Genomic DNA, 19,016 nt, shown 5'->3' with positions numbered 1-19,016 from the left:
ATGCACACTGCGATGCGAGAGTGTGGTCTAGCCATCACCAACTCGGGACTCCTGGATCGCTGCCCTCCACGCTCTGTGTCTTGAGCTCTACAGTGTTGTTAGCTAAATGCACACTATACTGTATACATAATATTTAGAGGTAGGACCCATGCACACAGCACCTAACAAAGTCACCTTGTGCAATCGCTATTGTACTATATTTTTGTACTAGTTTTATTGCTATTTCTATTGTTATTTTATTACCATTTTCACTTGTTGCTGCAATGTCAAGGAGCCGAAACCCAATAATTTTACTCTCATATACTTATATAATGGGATGCTACTGTACAATAAAGAATCTTGAAACATTCAAACTCCTCTGATGTGGTTGGAAAACCTGATACGGGTGGGTTCCCAGAGGACTACTACAGTACCAATGGTAATCTATTTTCCGTTCCTTTTCATGTAGACGTTTGCCTAGGAGAGCTAAATATGTGATTGATTCCCCTGATGTTTCAGAGGGTTTTTTTTAATCAGCTTGCAGAGCTGATCAGTAAAGAGACGCAAGTAGTCGTCACTTTCTCATCACTTTTTTCTCATTGGCTGGCCTTGGTAAAAGGCCAGCCATTGAAGACAATGGTTATGGGACTTTTTTGCCGCGGAGCTACCGGCGGCAGGGCGGCGGGGTGCCGGGCGGCGACGGTGGAGTGTCCCTCGTTTGTGTTCAAATATGTGTGAGTGGAAATGATCGGATCTAAACCCGGACTGAATAGTAAGCAGAACCCGAACCAGTTAGGGAACACTATCATGAGGATTCAGTGATCATTGAGTCTGTTTTATCAGCCAAAAACAATTTTAATATATATATTTTTGGTAATATTTAGTAAGAGTCATGAGTTGAGGGTACTTTTCAAGGGGTTTCGCTTGCTGCAATAATATAAGGTTGGGTGATATGCCAGAATATTCCTATCGGCCGTCGTCGGCCCAAAAATCGCCGATATATTTGCGTTACAAAAGCAATGATGTGAGAACAGCTCCCCAGTCCTTTAAGCTCGAGTTATACCTCGCCATACAGCGGGTCGCGTGTCAAAAATAGCAGATCTACAAGCTCACAACGCTTCGCCGACGGTATCATATTGTGAGCTTGTAGATCTTCTATTTTCGGCATACTACGGAGTATACATTCGGCTGTAACATGCGTAGTGTTGGGTTACTATAGTAGTGTGATGTCACGATGTCAATGAACAAAGCGAGATGAGACACGACTGTATTTCTGCTGCCATGCACCTGTCTCACTCTCTCACTGACCAAAACTTGTTTAGACAACAAAGAATTGTAAAACATATCACTTCCATAGGATAATCTTTTTGACTAAACTAAGATCATAGGCTAGGCGATGAAGTTGAAGCAGAGAAGCCTACCTCAGTTTGCAGCAGCGATGTGGCGAAACACACCCATCCAAGTTTACTTTCTTATATTCTGACAAATAATTAATCGTGCTGCTGCGGGATAAATCACCCGCCCTCCCCTGTAACTAAAGGGACTCGCAACGCACGTTGGGTCGTGAGTGAATTCACATTTCAAATCGCATTGATTGACTGGTGATATAAACATACTGTAAACTGACACAAAAGAATTAAGAATCAAGTGCTGGATCTTATGAGACCGGGGGGGACATGCGTTCCTGCATTATTAAGCTTGCAAATGCACAGCGAGATTTGCAGAAACTAGAGCTGTAGTTTCAAAGCCTATTCAATATAAAAATATGAATAGGCTAGGCTACAGCTATCATCAAACGTACAGTAGCTGATAAACAGACAACTAGGGAAGCAAAAGCTATTCCCTCTTTCCTCTGCTCTCCTCCGCTCCATTCAGTAGCCTAACTACCGGGGAGGGGCCTGAGTTTTGTAGCCTTAACTTGTCGGAACAAGAGCCTTCATCATCATCATCGATCATTATTAAAAATGGCCCAAATGGATTAACATTTCGCACACGCTTTGTATTGCGCTTTACATTTAATTTGGCAATATTTGAAGAGTTTAATTCTCGAGGAGGCAGACCATTAGGATACATTTATTTTGCTAAATAAAATGACAAATATCGTCCAAAATATCGCCTAATAAAAAACATTCGACGATTGGACTCATCCAATCTCAGACTGCCGATATATTTCTGTCCAATCGCCCAACCATACTGTGTAATTTCTTGTTTTTCACCAGAGAAAGACACCCTGTAGCTCAAAATGTGCTGCATCTCCATGCAGCTGTGACATCCGAGGTCACGGTCATCTTCTGACCAGATGGGCTGGAAAGGACAGGTTCAGGAAAACCTGAAGCCATTGCACACATACTATTTTGGTCCATTTGTGTTACTTAGTAATGATAATAGCAACAGAAAACAGTACTGTAATAGCGCTCAAGGACATATCACACCACCAATGTATCACCCGATGTTGATTTATTTATTTTCTTTACATTTTCTTTTCATTATAAACCACAGAAACACGGATGTTAGAATATTTAAGTTTAGTTCAGGTCAAACAAAATAAAGATTAGAAAAGCAAAGAGACATTCAATCCAGAGTAACCGCAAAACAAAAGGAGTAACACACATTTCACCATCTATTCTAAAATCTCCCATACAAACTGAAAACCCAATGTTAGAGTTTATCTGGATATTAGAGACCTAACAGCCTATACAATAGATAAAGTGGTCGTCGGTGTTATTCAATAGAACATATGATCTAATCCAGGGGTAACAGTCTATATAGATTGAGAGCATGGACCATGGAACCCATCTGGGTATTGCCTGCTTCATGACCGGATGATCAACAAAGTCTTTTTCCTGGTTGTAGTCCAGCGGTGGGATTAAGTGACGAGGGAAGGAGAGAGCTCAGAGTTCAGATGCACCAGAGATCGGAGCCCTAGAAATGGAGAAATTTCACTATATCAAACTTACTTAAATTGGCTGTTCAGACTTCAGAGCAGGTGCAGAGAAGAGCAGGGAATACTGTAGATTATGAGCTGGGAGGATGGGAGGTAACCACTCTTGGAATCAAATATGTATCTCTTCATTTATTACCTCCTTTCTGTAAGCTTTCTTTTTCACGACTGGTTTCAAGGTTCCAGGTTAACATTTTACACTGGTGGCAGTGCCACTACTACGTTTTTCAGTTAATGCCAGTAGCACATGATTTAGATACACAAAGAATGGCCTCAGCCTCAGCTTTTTCTGAGGTATTTTATATTAAATCAAATATGTTCAAACGATAATAAGGCGCAGCCAGTTTCTGATAGGTCTGTTCTAACTTCAGGTGGTGGGGCATTTTTCATAATGAAAAACTGTACGCCTCGATGCGCTTCATTATTCTTTATGTTGCGTGACGGACAATGACCTAGAACCTGAATGCTCTACTGTAGGTTGCTACTTAGAAGGTAGAGCACTCGTCTTTCGACCACATGGTCACCATGGGTTCGATCCCGGGCACCGCCAACTCAGCGTACTGTATGAGTAGCACGGCTTGGGTGCAGCAAGTCGTGCGTACTGTAAGTACTGGGAGCTGATAGTAGGTGTTTCGCTCCACCTCAGCAATCCATCTCCCATGGGTCTAAGCGCATTGTCAAAGGGGGATAGACTCCCGACAATAAGCCTCTACGACCAACTTACTTACTGTGGGAGAAGGTTATCATAGAATACTATACCAGGTGAGAGACAGAGGAAGAAACACCGCCAGTGGGTACCATGAGGGATAATAAATAATCGGCCAACTGTTTGTCCTAAATAACTAACCCTAACAATTAAAAACACAATAAAAGGGTGCCTGATTGCTCAGCCAGTCACAAACTCCTTGTGAGTTTGAGGACCCAGGTTTGACCCGGGTTTGAATTGGACCCCTGTCTTGTCTTGCATGTCTCTCCCCTCCCGTCTCCCTACACTGAATCTGAATTAAAGCATAAAATGTAAAAAGAAAAAAAGTAAATTGTCTAGGGCCCTGACACTGGCAATTAATTAGGGATTAAAACTCAGTAGAGAACAATGATATAATCTCATCTCACAGGATATTACACATCACTTCTGCAAACAATAAAATACATTTGTCTATAAAATAGCAGCAGAGAGCTATAAAAGTACATGGAGCTTATCACAACAAGAATGCTTCTTGGCATTGGGAAACACTAATTGGGATTTTTTAAATAAACATACTGTATTATAAAACAATGTTCTCTGAAAGAAAAGAGTCAAGAACAACAAGATTGTTGGGTGCCTATTGAGCAACCAACCAAAAATTCTGAGATCTGCCACTATCGGTGTCTGAAAATCAGTCTCATTAAACAACATCACTTTATGTAGAGAGCTGCAAATAGTGACTAATTGACAAATATTTTATAGCTTAAATGATGCAGTGGTGTGTTTTATTTTCCCCCAAAAGGTTGAAAGTTATACTGAAATCCATGTACATTCGTTTTTAAGAATGGCGTGTAAATGTTAAATACAGCACAATTTGTATTTTGTAATTGCATTTTCATTTAGAACGATGAGACCACAGCTATGCCGGTATCTGAATAGAATGCACACCCTCCAGCCAATTAGAATAGATTATTCTCAGTGGCCATGGTATACACTGTATTGACTAGAGCAAGGCTGTATACTATACAGCCTTGCTCTATACTGTACTGTATGTGTTTCAATGGACAAGTGTCTTCACTTGTCTCCTAAATGCCACCATTCAATCTCTGAAGAAAGTATCCTGGCTTCAAACTGCGCAAACGTATACATTGAATGGCTTAGATATTCCAGTTAGGAAGGCAGCCAATCACATTAACAATCGTGTGTCCGCAGACTCACACAGGCAGGCTTGAGTTAGATGCTGCATTTTCTTCAGAAAATGCATCTAAATAAAATAGAAAAAAATATATAATATTGATGTATATTTCAATATAAACGTTAATAAGACTTCAGGTAGATTCTTTTTTTTAAACTGCACGTGTGCTCCACAACCAATGGTTGTGCTTTAGCTTCATGTAATTGCTGCCAATGTGGTGATTTGACAGAAGGTTAGAGGCAACATACAGTAGTAGAAAGCAAATCTGCTCAATACAAATAAACATTGAGTATGTTTGCACTTGATAGAATATAATACAATATAAAAGAAACAAATGCTGCATTGATGTGAAAAATCGATGAATTTACATTATAGATGTAGTCAATAACATGGATGAATCGCAGTAAACCTACTTACCTACAGTAGCAGCAGTTCAGTAGCTGATCATCTTCCTGAGAGCTTCGAAGCACTTCCATTTGTCAGGGATGTAGAACGGCTCAAAGATGTGGGGAAAGGGTGTGTCGTAGCCACAGACCCTGGCGATCGGAGCCTCCAGGTTCAGGAAGCACTGCTCCTGTAAACGCAGACAGAGAGAGGTGTCCGTGTGTTAGCCTAAAACTCTGTCATTCATCTTACTGTACATTCAGACAGTGACAGGAGTGTTTTACATGCACTTCAGAAAACCGCACTGGCTGTCACACAGTGTCTGCTACATACAGTACTATAGGCTACATTTCACAAAATGTGCTTGATGAAAATGGGAGTTGAGGCATGGAAATTGATGTTGTCCCCAGAGGCTACTGCATCACTTTCTGCAGTTACTGCAGGATCTCTGCTTGCAGCTAAACACATTTATTATTACCATCTCTGACACACATTATAGGAGCCAAAATGACTTATGCAGGCTGCTCACAGTTGGGCTCAGGAGATTTGGCTGAATTGCAAAACAAGCCATCACTCATGTCTCTTCATTGGCTTTTGACCTCCCATTGAGTCAAAGCAGGACAAAGTTGGCAAAAACACTCCACAAGGGACAAACCCCCCACTTGGCCACATGAGCACACTTACACACACACACACACACACACACAGTAACACACACACACGTGCAGACAAGGACCTAAAGTACCCTCTGTCAGAGTATGCTGTGATCTGCACACAACTCAAGCAACCAAATTAACCCCAATCACACAATGTAAGAACTTCCAATGAACGACACACAGAACCTCCTTCGTTCAGGGCTGGGTTTTTTTGCGCGTACTGCTGTCTGTCTTCATCAGTCTTGACTGAAGCGGGAATTTGACCTCTTCCTCTGAGCAGTGACGGCATTGAAAACTCAGCGGGCCGTGTAATCCCAACTTATGAATCAGCCAAGTTCTGCGCCCTGCAATGGTGTTGGCTTGGCAGGGCAGAACTTGCATGTTTCTCGGCACGGTTTTCATCTCTTATAAAACATCTGGCAGAGTTTTGAGGGAGACCTCAGTCTGCCGATAGTTTCACAGCCTGTGAACAACACAACTGGACAAAGTCGGCGTCAGGGAGAGGGCGAGCGAGCCTGCGTGAGTCCGCTGCTCTGCTTCCTGATGGAGTTCACAGGACAGGCCAGGCCAAATGAGGCAGCTTCTTCCAGCACAGACAGCATGTCCTGGGATGCTCCGTTTGATTTGTAAAGGCCCGTTCAGATCAAAGATTCTCAACAGCGCGAAACCGTAACCTCAGGTCAGGAGCATTACCATGCTGTTTTAACCAATCAAGAAAGAGCTGCCTCTACACTAAAAGTGGTAGAATTTTAGAAATTAGCTGCCTTGGTTGGTTAAATGTGTTTGTGGTCATGGTCGTGGCTTTGATCATATGTTTTTCATTCTTTTCAAGTCCCCAGATTCATCCCGTCTCAGGGCAAATCTTTCATCTGACCTGACTTTTTGCTTACAAAACAGACATGTATTTTAAAAAATTATATACTGGATAATAAAAGTCCACTAGAGCAGGATATGAGGAAGCATGTATATTACTACTGCAGTAAAATGCTTAAACTATGAATCATCTTTCATCATCGTCAAGTTTTATGGGCCTTCCAAAACAGTGGGTGAGGCCAGGGGCCTCTTTCATAAAAGGGCCTCAACATCAAATCTAATCTTAACTACTTAAACACTGACGATCAAGTACGTATTCATAAAACCTTACTTAAAGACATGGAAATTACAGTATGTCTGTCTACGTCCATGTCTAGATGTACAGTAAGTGACTCTCCTGCTGGCTATATTGTGTATTTTAGCCATGGGAGTGTGCATCCTCTGAAAGGCAGAGATTTGCACACTCATTTATGAGCAAAATTACTGGCATTTTATCAGTTATAGGCGTGAGGAGTTAGCCAATATCCAAACCCAATTAAAGACGTGATGAGAGATGCCATGAATTGTGCGAATTTGCTAACATTAACTCAAGCATGGCTGCTCTAGGGTTAGGGCAGTCCCAATAAGACACTAACACCATCAGAGAGAATACGTTTTCAGAAACAGGAATTAATGTTTTGCTCTTGATGAGTGGCTTAGAAGTCGCTTTTGTTTCGCAGGAAACGTTTTGTTAGATTTGTGTGCTGATTTGGGGCCCCTGTTTTGAAGAAGAGACGGCGCTGTAACCATGCCATACCTGTACCTGTGCAAGTACATTCCACTCTGGGATTCCTCGTTACGGGGACTTTCCAGAGGGAACTCAGTGAACTCAGGTCGGGTATCTCCCAGACGTCACTTAACCACATCCTACCCACTGTGATCCAGGCTATTTTACGGCATGTAACTTGACAGCTAGCTAGATGTGTTTTCTGTTTACAGCCGACAAATATTCGCACATCAAAGAGCACTTTACTTTCGCAGCGGTTATACACATTGTAGCTACAGATGTTCTTTTGCTTTTCATGGTTTCGTCCTAATAGATAGGTAGGATAGACCTTTATTTATCCTGTGGGGGGGGAATGCAGTTGTCATGGCAGTACTGCAGTTATGGAACACAGGACAGATACAGAAAAAGAGATGCAGCTAGGAGTACCATAAACAAATAATAAAGAGTAAACAGGTAGCAACACACCTGGTTAGGAATATGGTACCAGAAACCAGGAGATTTAGGTGAATTAAACATCAAAGATGCTTTGTACTGTACTACAGAAATCTAGCTTAGCCCTCTGCACTAAGACTGCCTGTGAATTATGGTGGTGAAATATCTATTAACAGGTGTAGATATGAGTGTAGTCAAAGTGCACTACTTATATACATACATACAGGGAAATTGGTAATTGTCCCTTTTCCAGAAGCAAATGTGGATTTTTTTTTGAAAAATGTTTTTTTGTTTTGTTATTTTGTTATTTAATTTTCATATAGTTTGTGTAGCTGCGGTTTTGAACACATACGATGGTTCCACCACTAGAGAGCAGCAAATAGACACTTTCATCAGCTCGCTGACTCGCTGCCCCCCCCCCCCCAAACAGGCCCAAACAGTGAAATACGTCAAACCGGATGTGACGTGTTCTCAGATTCTCCGATTGGAAACATTTACGATGTGATACACGACGGCGATGACTGTTCGTCACCCAGACTATAGATTATAGAAGTGGAGCTCTCCGTTCGTTTTTTATACCGTGTGAAAAACTGTGTGTTTCCCTATTCTGGCCGAAAATGACCAGGGAAAAAATGAAAACCGGAAACGGAATCTGCGTCATAAAACCGGATGCAGGTGTGGGTGAGGTAAGTGGAACTCGAATCCTAGAGTGAAACATTGCAGAATAGCGCGATCAGAGATTAAACAATGAACGCGCGTCCAACGCGTCTAACGCGTCGACGGCCAACTGGACAAACTAGCAATTGACGCGTTATCGAGTCAACCGCAGTCAAAGAGAGTGACCGTATGTAACTTTTTTTGTCTTAAGTATTTTCAATAAATCTGGCTTACGTATATCGTGGGAAATGATCTCAAAGGTTAAGTTCAATCATGAATCCAAAAACATCTTTATGGGGCTGTGTCCAAGAACAGACATACAGAGGAGGGAACGGGGAGGTAAGGGAGCACACTAGGATTAGTTGGTGGAGATGTCTGCAGCTGTAAGTGTGTGGGAACCACTAGAGGGGTGGAGGAACCCTGATGGAGGTCCCACAAAGTCAGCTGGCTGCCTGGGCTCTAGCTGGGCTCACGCCGTGTCAGTGCTGGTATCTGCTTGGCAGATTTGCTGCCATAATTTACCTAGCAATTGGCAGGCTGCTCCACCCACCTAATTAGCAGTGATTAGGTTTAATGGATGTATACTCTTAGCGCCAGCACCTCCTCTCCTCTCCTCTCCTCTCCCTGTCCACCACCTCCCTCCTTGCCCAAGGGAGCCAAAGTTCTCCGTTGGAGAACAGACCTATTCAGCAGACTGTGGCATATCTGGGCAAGGAGAGCCTACTGCTACAGTGGTGTGAAAATACCAGAACACTCATGTAGTCATGTTGGTGTTTCGCTTCTAGTTTTCTTTTTTCCCCCCCACTTGATTTATAATGTTCTATTGGCTGAACACGTGAGATGGTGCGGTAATTCTAAAGTCTTAAATAGGTAGCCTAAATGTGACACGAATTTCTTCCAACAGCAGTCCTTCGCTGTAACCTGTACATAGTAAAATCTTAATTCTGAAAGTAAAAATGGACCCGTCAAATTTTAATTAGTTTGAAACTGATCAAAATAACAGTACAATTTTGGATTAACACTTTTATGATCCAGTTTACTAATAAGCCTTTCACACATTATGAACGCATTTCATGCTTGGTACATATCGCAATCCTACAAGCAGAAGCAGCAGTACCTTCAATTGGTCTTCCAGGGTAAATTAGTATTTTTGGACGTGGTTTCTCACTGGAAAAGTACACCTTGGAGTGAGAAAGTAGAGCTTGAACGTGCATGAACAGCATGGGCCACATGGATGTGGTCCCCTACCTTTGTATTTGACAGGCAGATGGATGCCCAAGCAGCCTCACACACTTAGAAAGGATTTGTCTGGTCAGGCCTAAACATTTTTTGTGTATTTTCCATGAACACGACCCAGTGCACTTTGACAAATTAGCGTCTGTATGGGCTTGAAAAGAGATCTATTTTTCCGGTTCAATGTAACCCAGCATTTGACAACACACTGTGCAATGAATGGGTATTTGTTCTAGTAAAACCTTATTTAAACAAGAAGATGATGAATGTCAGTATTAAAAACCTCAGGGGAATAAACAAGACCGGGTATAATAACAGCGTGGCTTCCTTGTTAATCTCAGACGTCATGTTGATCAATCAATCAATCAACCAAATTTAATTGTCACAACAAAAATACAGGTAAAAGTGAGGTGAAATTCTTGTTTATGCAGGCTTCCACATACGCAGTTTAAATGAGTCTAAAAAGAGTAGAGTAGTAGAAAAAATTATAAAGGGTGCATGATGGCATAATATTGATGACATGGGTCTGAGATTCTGAATTCACAAAATGTGAGAAACATTCACACACGCAAAGCTAAACATTTTCTAAACAAGAAATGTGGCCCTGATCGGTCCAGTGGTATGTGAGATTAGCCACGCACGCACGCACGCACACCTTCTTCAAGAACAGCTCTCCCCCTACACTAGGTGCCACATAGTAAAAACTCAGTATTTTAACAATGACTCAATGTCTAATATTCTAGGAGGGTCAAGACAATTCGGTTCAGTACAGTATAATGATGGAGGGGGTAGTGAGACCATCTGGACCGTGACCATCAAGATTACATGTATAAGAGCTATTCTCTGCCCTTCTGCAGCAGACAACGAGACAGACAGACAAACAGACAGACAGTCAGTACCAGGGAGTTTGCCCTTTTGTCTGGATCAGAACTGTAATCACCTCTAAATACACTTACGGGAAGTAGGAGAAAAGTACAGTAGTCTGGTAGCCTGCCACCACAGCTGGACAGAGAATGGCCACACAACTCAGATTTCACTCAAATCGGTGTTTATCTTTTGGGAAGTGCATCATTATATGTAATATACTTAAATGTCAGAATAAAAATATGACAACATTGGCAGCACCAAAACGCTTTGCATCCTGCAATGAGGCTCGGTTTAAAAATACAGCTTCCCGGGGGCTCAGATTTGCAGTTTTGATATTGTGTCTGCTGTCACGCGCAACTAACAGTTTGTCACAGACAGCCACAGATTGGGGGGTGCACTCCTTCCAAGATGGCAGATAAATGCCAATATCGTTTGGTGGACTGGCCAAGAAAGACAACAACAGCCCTTCATATTAACTCAATGTCAACAGAGGACAGTCTGGGGTTCCAAAACCCCAGACTTCAAATGCCTGGCTTTGATTATTGAGCAGAATGTTGTCAAACCTCTCACCATGTAGTTCAGACAGATCAAATAAAGCAACAGGTTTCAGTACAATGTCACTGTATATTGAGTTGAACATCTAAGCTCCTCCCTGCCACAGAAGGGTAAAAAAATAAGAAAAAATGAAAGAGTAATCTTCACGTAGCCTATGGCTTGGTTTTCTAACGCCAGTCTGTCAGCGAGATTCAATGTTGATGCTTATCTTTCTTACATCTCCTCGAAAATGATTAGCTACAAACACGCAACAGCCAAACTGCCAGATATTGTATTGAATGGAGCACACAACTTGGCAGCTGGGATGAATTCTTTAACAGATTTAGTCTAAGCAAAAAAGGCTTCTGGCCTAATATGAAACTAACGAGTAAAAGATGTTACCATGATGTAGGCTGCATGTCAGGTTGGGAAACAAACCCCAGGGAGCTTGGTTGCGTATAGATCTCAAGTCAGGTGTCTCATTTTTTTGACATATACATTTGCTTGAATGGTCCTAGGGGAAACCTACTGTAAGGCTCATCTTCCAGTCAGCAGTGGGGAATACTTTTAAACCCAAACCATCTTTCCAGAGTTAAATCAGAGTAAGGGCTTGCAACATAGACTTACATTAAACAGGAAAAAAAAGTGTATTCATAATTATTTGTAAAAGAAATTAAAGGACAACTTATTTCTTAACTATTTGCAACCCAGCATATGAATAAGCAAATATAAACATAAAGGATTGGATAACAGTAGGTTATTATTTCCTCTCTTTTAACTCTACTCCCCCAGTGCCAGCGATTTTCGTGTTTCAACCGGTCACAGAATTGTTATTTACATTCAAATCGTTTGTCTGGCTGCGTTTTTAAACACACACGACAGATCGACCAGCAGAGAGCAGCAGATCGACCTCTGCGCTCACTCGCTCGACCCCCCCCAAACAGGCTCCAACAGCCGATCGGGTTTCAGATCGTTGGTATACACGACGACGATAACTGTTCGTCATCCAGACTAAAGAAAATAGAACTGGAGCTCTCCGTTTGTTTTTTATACCGTGTGAAAAAACGGGAAAATGTTTTTCCCTATTCTGGCCTAAAATGACACTTTTCAAGCTTCCGAGAACCGGAAACGGAATCTGCGTCATGAATCTGGATCCGGGTGAGTGTGAAGTGAACAAAAAGAGAAACTGATGGTGGAAAATACACAGAACAGCGCGATCACAGATTAAACAATGAAAAAGCTATCAGCGCGTCTAACGCATCGATGGCGTGGGTGGGTTAAGTAGCATTTGACTCGAAAACGTGTCGATGGCGTTAAAAGAGTTAACAACAAATTTTCAATTTCATTATATTGAGTCAAAGTGACCAAAATAAAAGGAGATATGGAGCACTGACTTCAACTTAAAGTTGGGAAACAGCTCACTGTGCCTCTCAGCAGTTAGATGAAAGGCAGTGCAGGCTAATGACTGAATTGGGCCTGGGGGTTATTTCAGCAATCAACTGGAATGGGCTGCTATACACAGCAGCAGTGTACTGCAGCTTTATAACCTCCCAAGTGTTACAACGCCCAGTGGTACCTGTATCCCCATTCACTATCACTTAAAACCAGCCCTCTTCCATAAACGCTGTGCCTTTGAAGGCATTTAGTGCATCCCCCGATGGACATGGCCATGGGGAGATGACCATGCGGTTTTACAGTAGAAGATGGCGCCCAGGCCAATGTAGCCTTCATGCCGCTTCCAACTTCCAACATGCCTGACAGGCAACCCGGTGCGCTCTGCTTCTGATTCGAAAGGCATTTACAGGCGGAACGGAAAAAAAAAACATGAAAGCCTTCATCCTATACCAACACCAACTGGGCTGCCAGTACAGTACTTCAACCTTTGAAGGGTCTCCCAGAACCATAGCATGGCTCAGCGGTAAGCACTGGCTTGTACTTAGATGCCGGGAATCCGTTTGATTCCGATTACAGACAAATAAAGAGAAGTGCTCGCAGTGCAACCATAACGGAGTATTCCAAGTGTCTCCTGGAGGACTGTGGTAGGTCTACAGCGAAGATTATTTCACTGACTACAGTGTATAATCTAGGTTGGCTGATTGTAGTGGGAAGATGGGGCATGAACCGTAGACCAGACTGTTTGAGAATGCACAGCTGGATCATGCTAAACTATCATCTTTAATAATGCTAGCCTATGTGGGGTATTTGTGAACAGCAGCTGTTGTCCATTTAGGCAGGCCGCAATTCTCCAAATAAAACGCCATGTTCACAGTCACTTCAATCTTGACAAATGCAAATTGACAGGCCAATAGCCTTTTCTTTTAAAGCAAAACTGACAAGTCAAATTAATTTCCATTAAAGCGAAACTGACAGGTCAGATAGATTCTTTTCCAGCGGATCAAAATTTGTATTAAAAATAAAGGAGCATTTTTTTTTGACTGAGGTTTGTGGAGTTTGGGAAGGAAGTGTGATTCACCAGTTCTCTCTGTGCATCCATGAGGTCCATGGAAGCATTGTCTTTAGCAGGCCCCCCACTCTGCCCCATCCAGGCAGCAGAGAGACGATCACCACGAGGCCAGCCAATGACACATTATTAAACCATGAGGGGCTGGGGCCAAATGCTGACCGTGGAAACCCTCCAAACTCGAACCAAACTAGATCCAACCATACATGGATCTTTCCTTAATCCATTTAGATCGGGAACGCATCAATGTCATTTTTAGATTTGATTATTTTACACTTTGGCTATTCAAAAATAGCAGATCTACAAGCTCGTAGCGAGACACTCGGGTGCTATGAGCTTGTAGATCTGCTATTTTGGAATAGCCAAAGTTGTTGTGAAATTGTGAAAATGTGTGCAAATCTTTGAATATATATTCTTTTAAAGCTAACATTTTTAACTCAAATCTTTGCTTCTGGAACAAAATATTTTGAGATGGGTGTCCGCAGCCAAATACATATTATTTTGGGGGTCCTTGACATGAAAAAGTTGGAACACCACTGATAACGCAACATTTTTAAAACGTTTTTCAGAAAACTGTTAGGATTTAGAAGACATTTGTAGAATCAGAACCTCAGGTCTTAATGGGTTAAAAGCTGAGGCGCAAGGATTAGGCCTAATACACCCTTGGTTGAATCCTTCCTATCCAACAATAATAAGACAGGAATAGTGTCCTCAGACAACAGTGGCTGGACTCCATAAGCTTCCCTGTCAACTGCTCTCCCATTTGGTTAATTTGATTTCACCTTTCCCTCTCCATGTAGTGATACAGGGGTCTGATCTTAAAGGCTGCCCACGCCAAGAACGATGACTATAATGATAACTATAAATATAGGGTGGCCGTAGCTGAGTGGGTAGAGAGGCCGTCTGGGGAATTGGAGGGTCACCGGCTCCCGCCCAGCCTGCCCAGTCTGTGTGTCAAAGTGGCCCTGAGCAAGACACGTAGTCCTTAACTGCTCACCGGGCGCTGTACTATAGCACCCACTGCTCCTAATAATTACAATTAGGCCTGTCACAATTATTACATACTCGTCTAATCGCAATTATTTGAGATAATCGCAATTATTTTTGCATAATCGTAATTTCCATGTTGAAGAATTTTCACACATTTTCAAATATAAAAAAAAAGCAGAAATAGCAGATCTACAACGCGTGACGCGTTGTAAGCTTGTAGATCAGCTATTTCTGCTATTTTTACATGTATAAAATGATTAAATATATCAATAATTTCTTTGTATATTTAAGTTATTTGTCATATCTGCCTGTGCAATTTTTGATTACGAAGCCAGAATATGTTCCAATGTTCAATTCTAAACACAATTAAATCGTTTATCGCAATTATTTGAGTGACAATTAATCGTCAACTTAAATTTGTAATCGTGACAGCCCTAATTACAATGGGTAAATAATTCAAATTTCATGTGCAAATGTACAACAACAAATACCTGAAGACCAAATATATTGTAAAAATAAATAAATAATACCACACTGTACAACTGTAACGACGACAGTGGTGAACGATATAAAAGTTAGGATCACTTTCAGAATGTTTTGATGAACAGCCAGCTCCAGCACTGCTCAGCACCTTTCTGCTAAAAGCCCTATTCTTAGCCAACTTTTCCTTTCCGTCCCATTATCGAACGCCACATCCCAGTTATTTCCCAGTGAGTCACCGTGGTAGCCATCTGGCCGGGGGGTAAGGCTTCTTTGGAGTCTGTGGTGTCATGTTACCCAGGTAACCTAGTCAGGCGAGTGTGCATGTGTGCCTTTTACACACTGACACCTGGATAGACTACTGTGAATACACAGAAGTCTTTTTGTCACTTTTAATAGGCCAAACTCCTACTTCAAGATAAGGGACAAAAGATTGCCCTTCCTGGTAGCCTTTTCATGTTCCACTTCATAGCCCTCTCTCAAATGTCATTTGTGTTAACACACACATTTCACAAGTATATAACTCAAACACTTTTAAAAGAATAGCATCCACGAGGCGACAGGAGAGTCTGACCAAGTGAAAACTCTGGAGCATGGCAATCAGTGAATGCACCGACAGCTTACATCATCTGCGTACAATGTGGAAACATGGAAACATGGATGACTCACCAGATTGGACTGGTCATTAAAGCCCTCAGTGAGAGAGGGAGAGAGACGTGCATTTAATGAGAGGAACTACTGATTCTATAGCATTGCCTCTGAACTCGCTCTCTCTCTCCCTCTGTCGCACACGCACACACACACCACTTGAGCTAACACCCTACTGTACTGTACATACCACTAGCCCACAGCCTTTGGAGGAGACAAGTGGGAGAGCGGAGAGAGTTGTATTGGCTGACCTTCTATGGGTGATTAAGTCTCTACTCTCTAGAACATTTAATTGAGACCAGACTGGAAATCACTGGCTGCTACCAGCCACACACAAGGAGAAACATGCCACACATACTTCGATCACCGTTGCACCGGCCTTATATAGATGTCACGAGTACCAGAAGGGCAGACAAGGAAGGAACACCTTCTGCTTTACTGTCCTCCAGTCACTGATAACTAAGAAGATCTCGTCACTCATCTCTGGCATTATACAGTCTCATCACTGTTGGGCAGAAACCGTGGATCTCCATATTTTTGTGTTGTTGTTATGTTTTTTTTCATAAATTAATGCCCTGTTTTATACTTTGTTGGATGATGGCATCCACACAAAAGTAGCGAAAATAGCATATCTATAATAATCTCTAAAATAACAAGATCTACACACACACTCAGTGTTGGGCAATATTACTTAGGAGAGTAATATGTTACTTATTACTCATTTGAAAAGTAATAATATTATATTACTTATTACTTGGAATCAAGAGTAATATATTACGTATTACTTCATATTACTTTCCCCGCGCCCCCCCCCCCCCCCCCGCAAAAGAAAAGACGTGTAAAGTTTTTAGCCTTTTAGAACTGAATCCAATTTAATGGAACAATAGAAAACAGTCAACAGTCTTTATCCTTTTAAGTATTTTGCTGCTGCAAATTCCATATTTGGAATTGGAACAATAATTATCCTTACAGGAACAACATCAATCTGAACTGCACACACTGGCTGCAGCCTCTCAAAAACTGAAACAATAAAGTAAACTTTTTGAAAATTTCTTAACCTTTTCAACATATCTTACACCAGTCAATATTAATTAGCCAAAGTGCAAGGGGGGGAGGAGAGAGGAGAGGAGATATAGAGCAGTGGTTCTCACACTTTTTCATGTTAAGGACCCCCAAATTGACAATCAGCCCGCGGACCCCCATTTCAAAAGATATGCCAGGGACCCCCATAAGAGAAGATCTTTTTACGGCTCTAGCAGTGATTCTCAACCATTTTTATTTCAAGGATCACCAGTTTGACATGCATTAGGGCTACAGACCCCCATTTAATGGCATTTCTATCACTTGGACCGCAATTTATATTGTAAAATCTATGTCAATTTAACTCTGAGAGTGTACAAATGTACATTTGTACACTCTCAGAGTTACAGGCCCATAAGGGTCCATTTGGTGCCTAATCTATCATTTAGCTGGGGACCCCCTGGAACTCCCTCAAGGACCCCTGGGGGTCCCCGGACCCCACTTTGAGAACCAATGATAAAGAGTAGAGAAGAGGAGAGGAGAGGAGAGGAACACCGTTTCCTCTCCTCATCAGCAGTTCGTTTCCCCGACCACCAGACAAGTGACGCAGGGGGACTTCTGAAAGGGCCATGCCGAAAATAGGTTGCTTTATTCGGATACAATGCGTGTCACTGCCTACCCCTGCCGGTTCTCTGATTATTTTTTTTTAAATAGGCTCCGTCATGATTAATTGACCACATATATGAAGTTAAACAACTAAATTCTATCCGAACGATATCTTATAAGTAAATTCCGTGCCTCAAAATAGAAGTTTGAGAGCTTTTTGAAGTTAAAAAACGGCGGAGAAATACACGACGCGGCGGTCGCATACGGGTCATGCGCTACGTCATAACTATGCACAGGCTGCGTGCTAAAAAGAACTGATTTGCAAGCTAAAAAGCATCTCTGTTGACGTAGGTTGATAGCTTGTAGATCTGCTCTATTTTTGCATGATGCGACAACTTGCCTCTGCGAGAGACGGAGAGAGTACATATTAAATGAATGAATGAGCTAAAATAAATGACGCTCGTCATCAGTAACGAGTAACGAGGCCTTTTTTTGTCGGAGTAATATGGTATAATATTACTCTTTTGGCAGAATAATACCTTACTTTACTAGTTACTGGGAAAAGTAATATTACAGTAATATATTATTAATTCGTTACTGCCCAATACTGCACACACTACATTTTATAATCAAAGACACCTTCTGTGCAAGACTGCAAATCAGCGTTGGTTTGAATATGAACCCTGACCTGCCCCGTCCTCCACACAGTATATAATCCTATAACTCATCATCGGGGGCCTCGTACAGCGTACCTACAGTATACCCTATAGCCAGCAGAGGTGGCAGATCTGTCAGCGCCTCTTAACCTGTAGCTTATTGCCTCTGTAAGCTATAGGCTGTCCACTCTAAGACATGGGTCTATTTCAGTTTTAACTTTCAGCCAAGTGAGATTATTACTAGCAAATCCACCACAAACCCAATGATTGAATCCCTGATTCCTAAGGGGATGTGGTGGGTTCCAATAACATGTTACCAGATATGTGGTTGCATACTCCCCCTGCAAACAATGAATCTCATACATGCACAGGGAAAACACACACACACACACATGCACTAAATACTAAATAAAGTACATCAATCATCAAAGTACACACAAACACACGTCCAAATCACAAAATACCTCAAACACACCACACAAGACACACATACACACACACTCGTACACCAAATGCGCGCACACATACTGTACAGTACACGCACACACTCACCTGCACCGTTGCGCTGATTTCAGCAGCAAATCCTCCAGTAATGGGGGCCTCATGACTGATGAGTAAGCGCCCGGTTTTCACCACCGACTGAAAAAGAAGGGAAGAAAGAAAAACAAATAAGTCCCAAATTGCACATGCTAATCAATACAACAAGTTGAGCACTCAGCTCACTGTGCTCATGGCTGGTGTTGAATGGATTGGCCTGGTGACAGCATCCTGCCAGAGGCCTCTGGAACCCATGTGGCTGGCATCATCAGCGAAATGGAAATAAAATACAGCGAAGTGAAGTTAAGAGCTAAACTAATTTAATGACGTTTGGCATCATCGGCATCATCGGGATCAATGATAATTGAGATATATTGGGATTGTGAAAGGAATAAAATAGAGATAACTATTTCTGACTGCGTTCATCCATCACTTCAAGATTGGTACCAGCTGCCGGCTTTGCTGACAGACAACCA

At 42.0% G+C, this 19,016-nt stretch overlaps 1 protein-coding gene across 3 annotated transcripts in view; it reads right to left on the bottom strand.

Annotated features, from left to right (window-relative positions):
• Window positions 1-2,417: 2,417 nt before the first annotated feature.
• bckdhb (branched chain keto acid dehydrogenase E1 subunit beta) overlaps window positions 2,418-19,016 on the bottom strand; it is a 68,839-nt gene continuing 52,240 nt past the window's right edge. Inside the window, exons 9-11 of one of the 3 annotated variants that reach the window (XM_080426450.1) lie at window positions 18,556-18,642; window positions 5,218-5,374; window positions 2,418-2,901 (exon numbers count right to left, since the gene is read on the bottom strand). In XM_080426450.1, the coding sequence (XP_080282576.1) occupies window positions 5,234-5,374; window positions 18,556-18,642 (228 nt within the window). In that variant the 3' untranslated portion in view covers window positions 2,418-2,901; window positions 5,218-5,233. Of the gene's footprint in view, window positions 2,906-5,217; window positions 5,375-18,555; window positions 18,643-19,016 lie in introns of all 3 variants that reach the window. The other 2 variants (XM_080426452.1, XM_080426451.1) reach the window with 2 other exon arrangements.

Source organism: Gymnoscopelus braueri, assembly GCF_963280865.1.
Source record: "Gymnoscopelus braueri genome assembly, chromosome: 4".
Taxonomy (NCBI): domain Eukaryota; kingdom Metazoa; phylum Chordata; class Actinopteri; order Myctophiformes; family Myctophidae; genus Gymnoscopelus; species Gymnoscopelus braueri.
The sequence above is the reverse complement of the archived record's forward strand: the minus strand, read 5'-3'. Positions and strand labels throughout refer to the sequence as shown.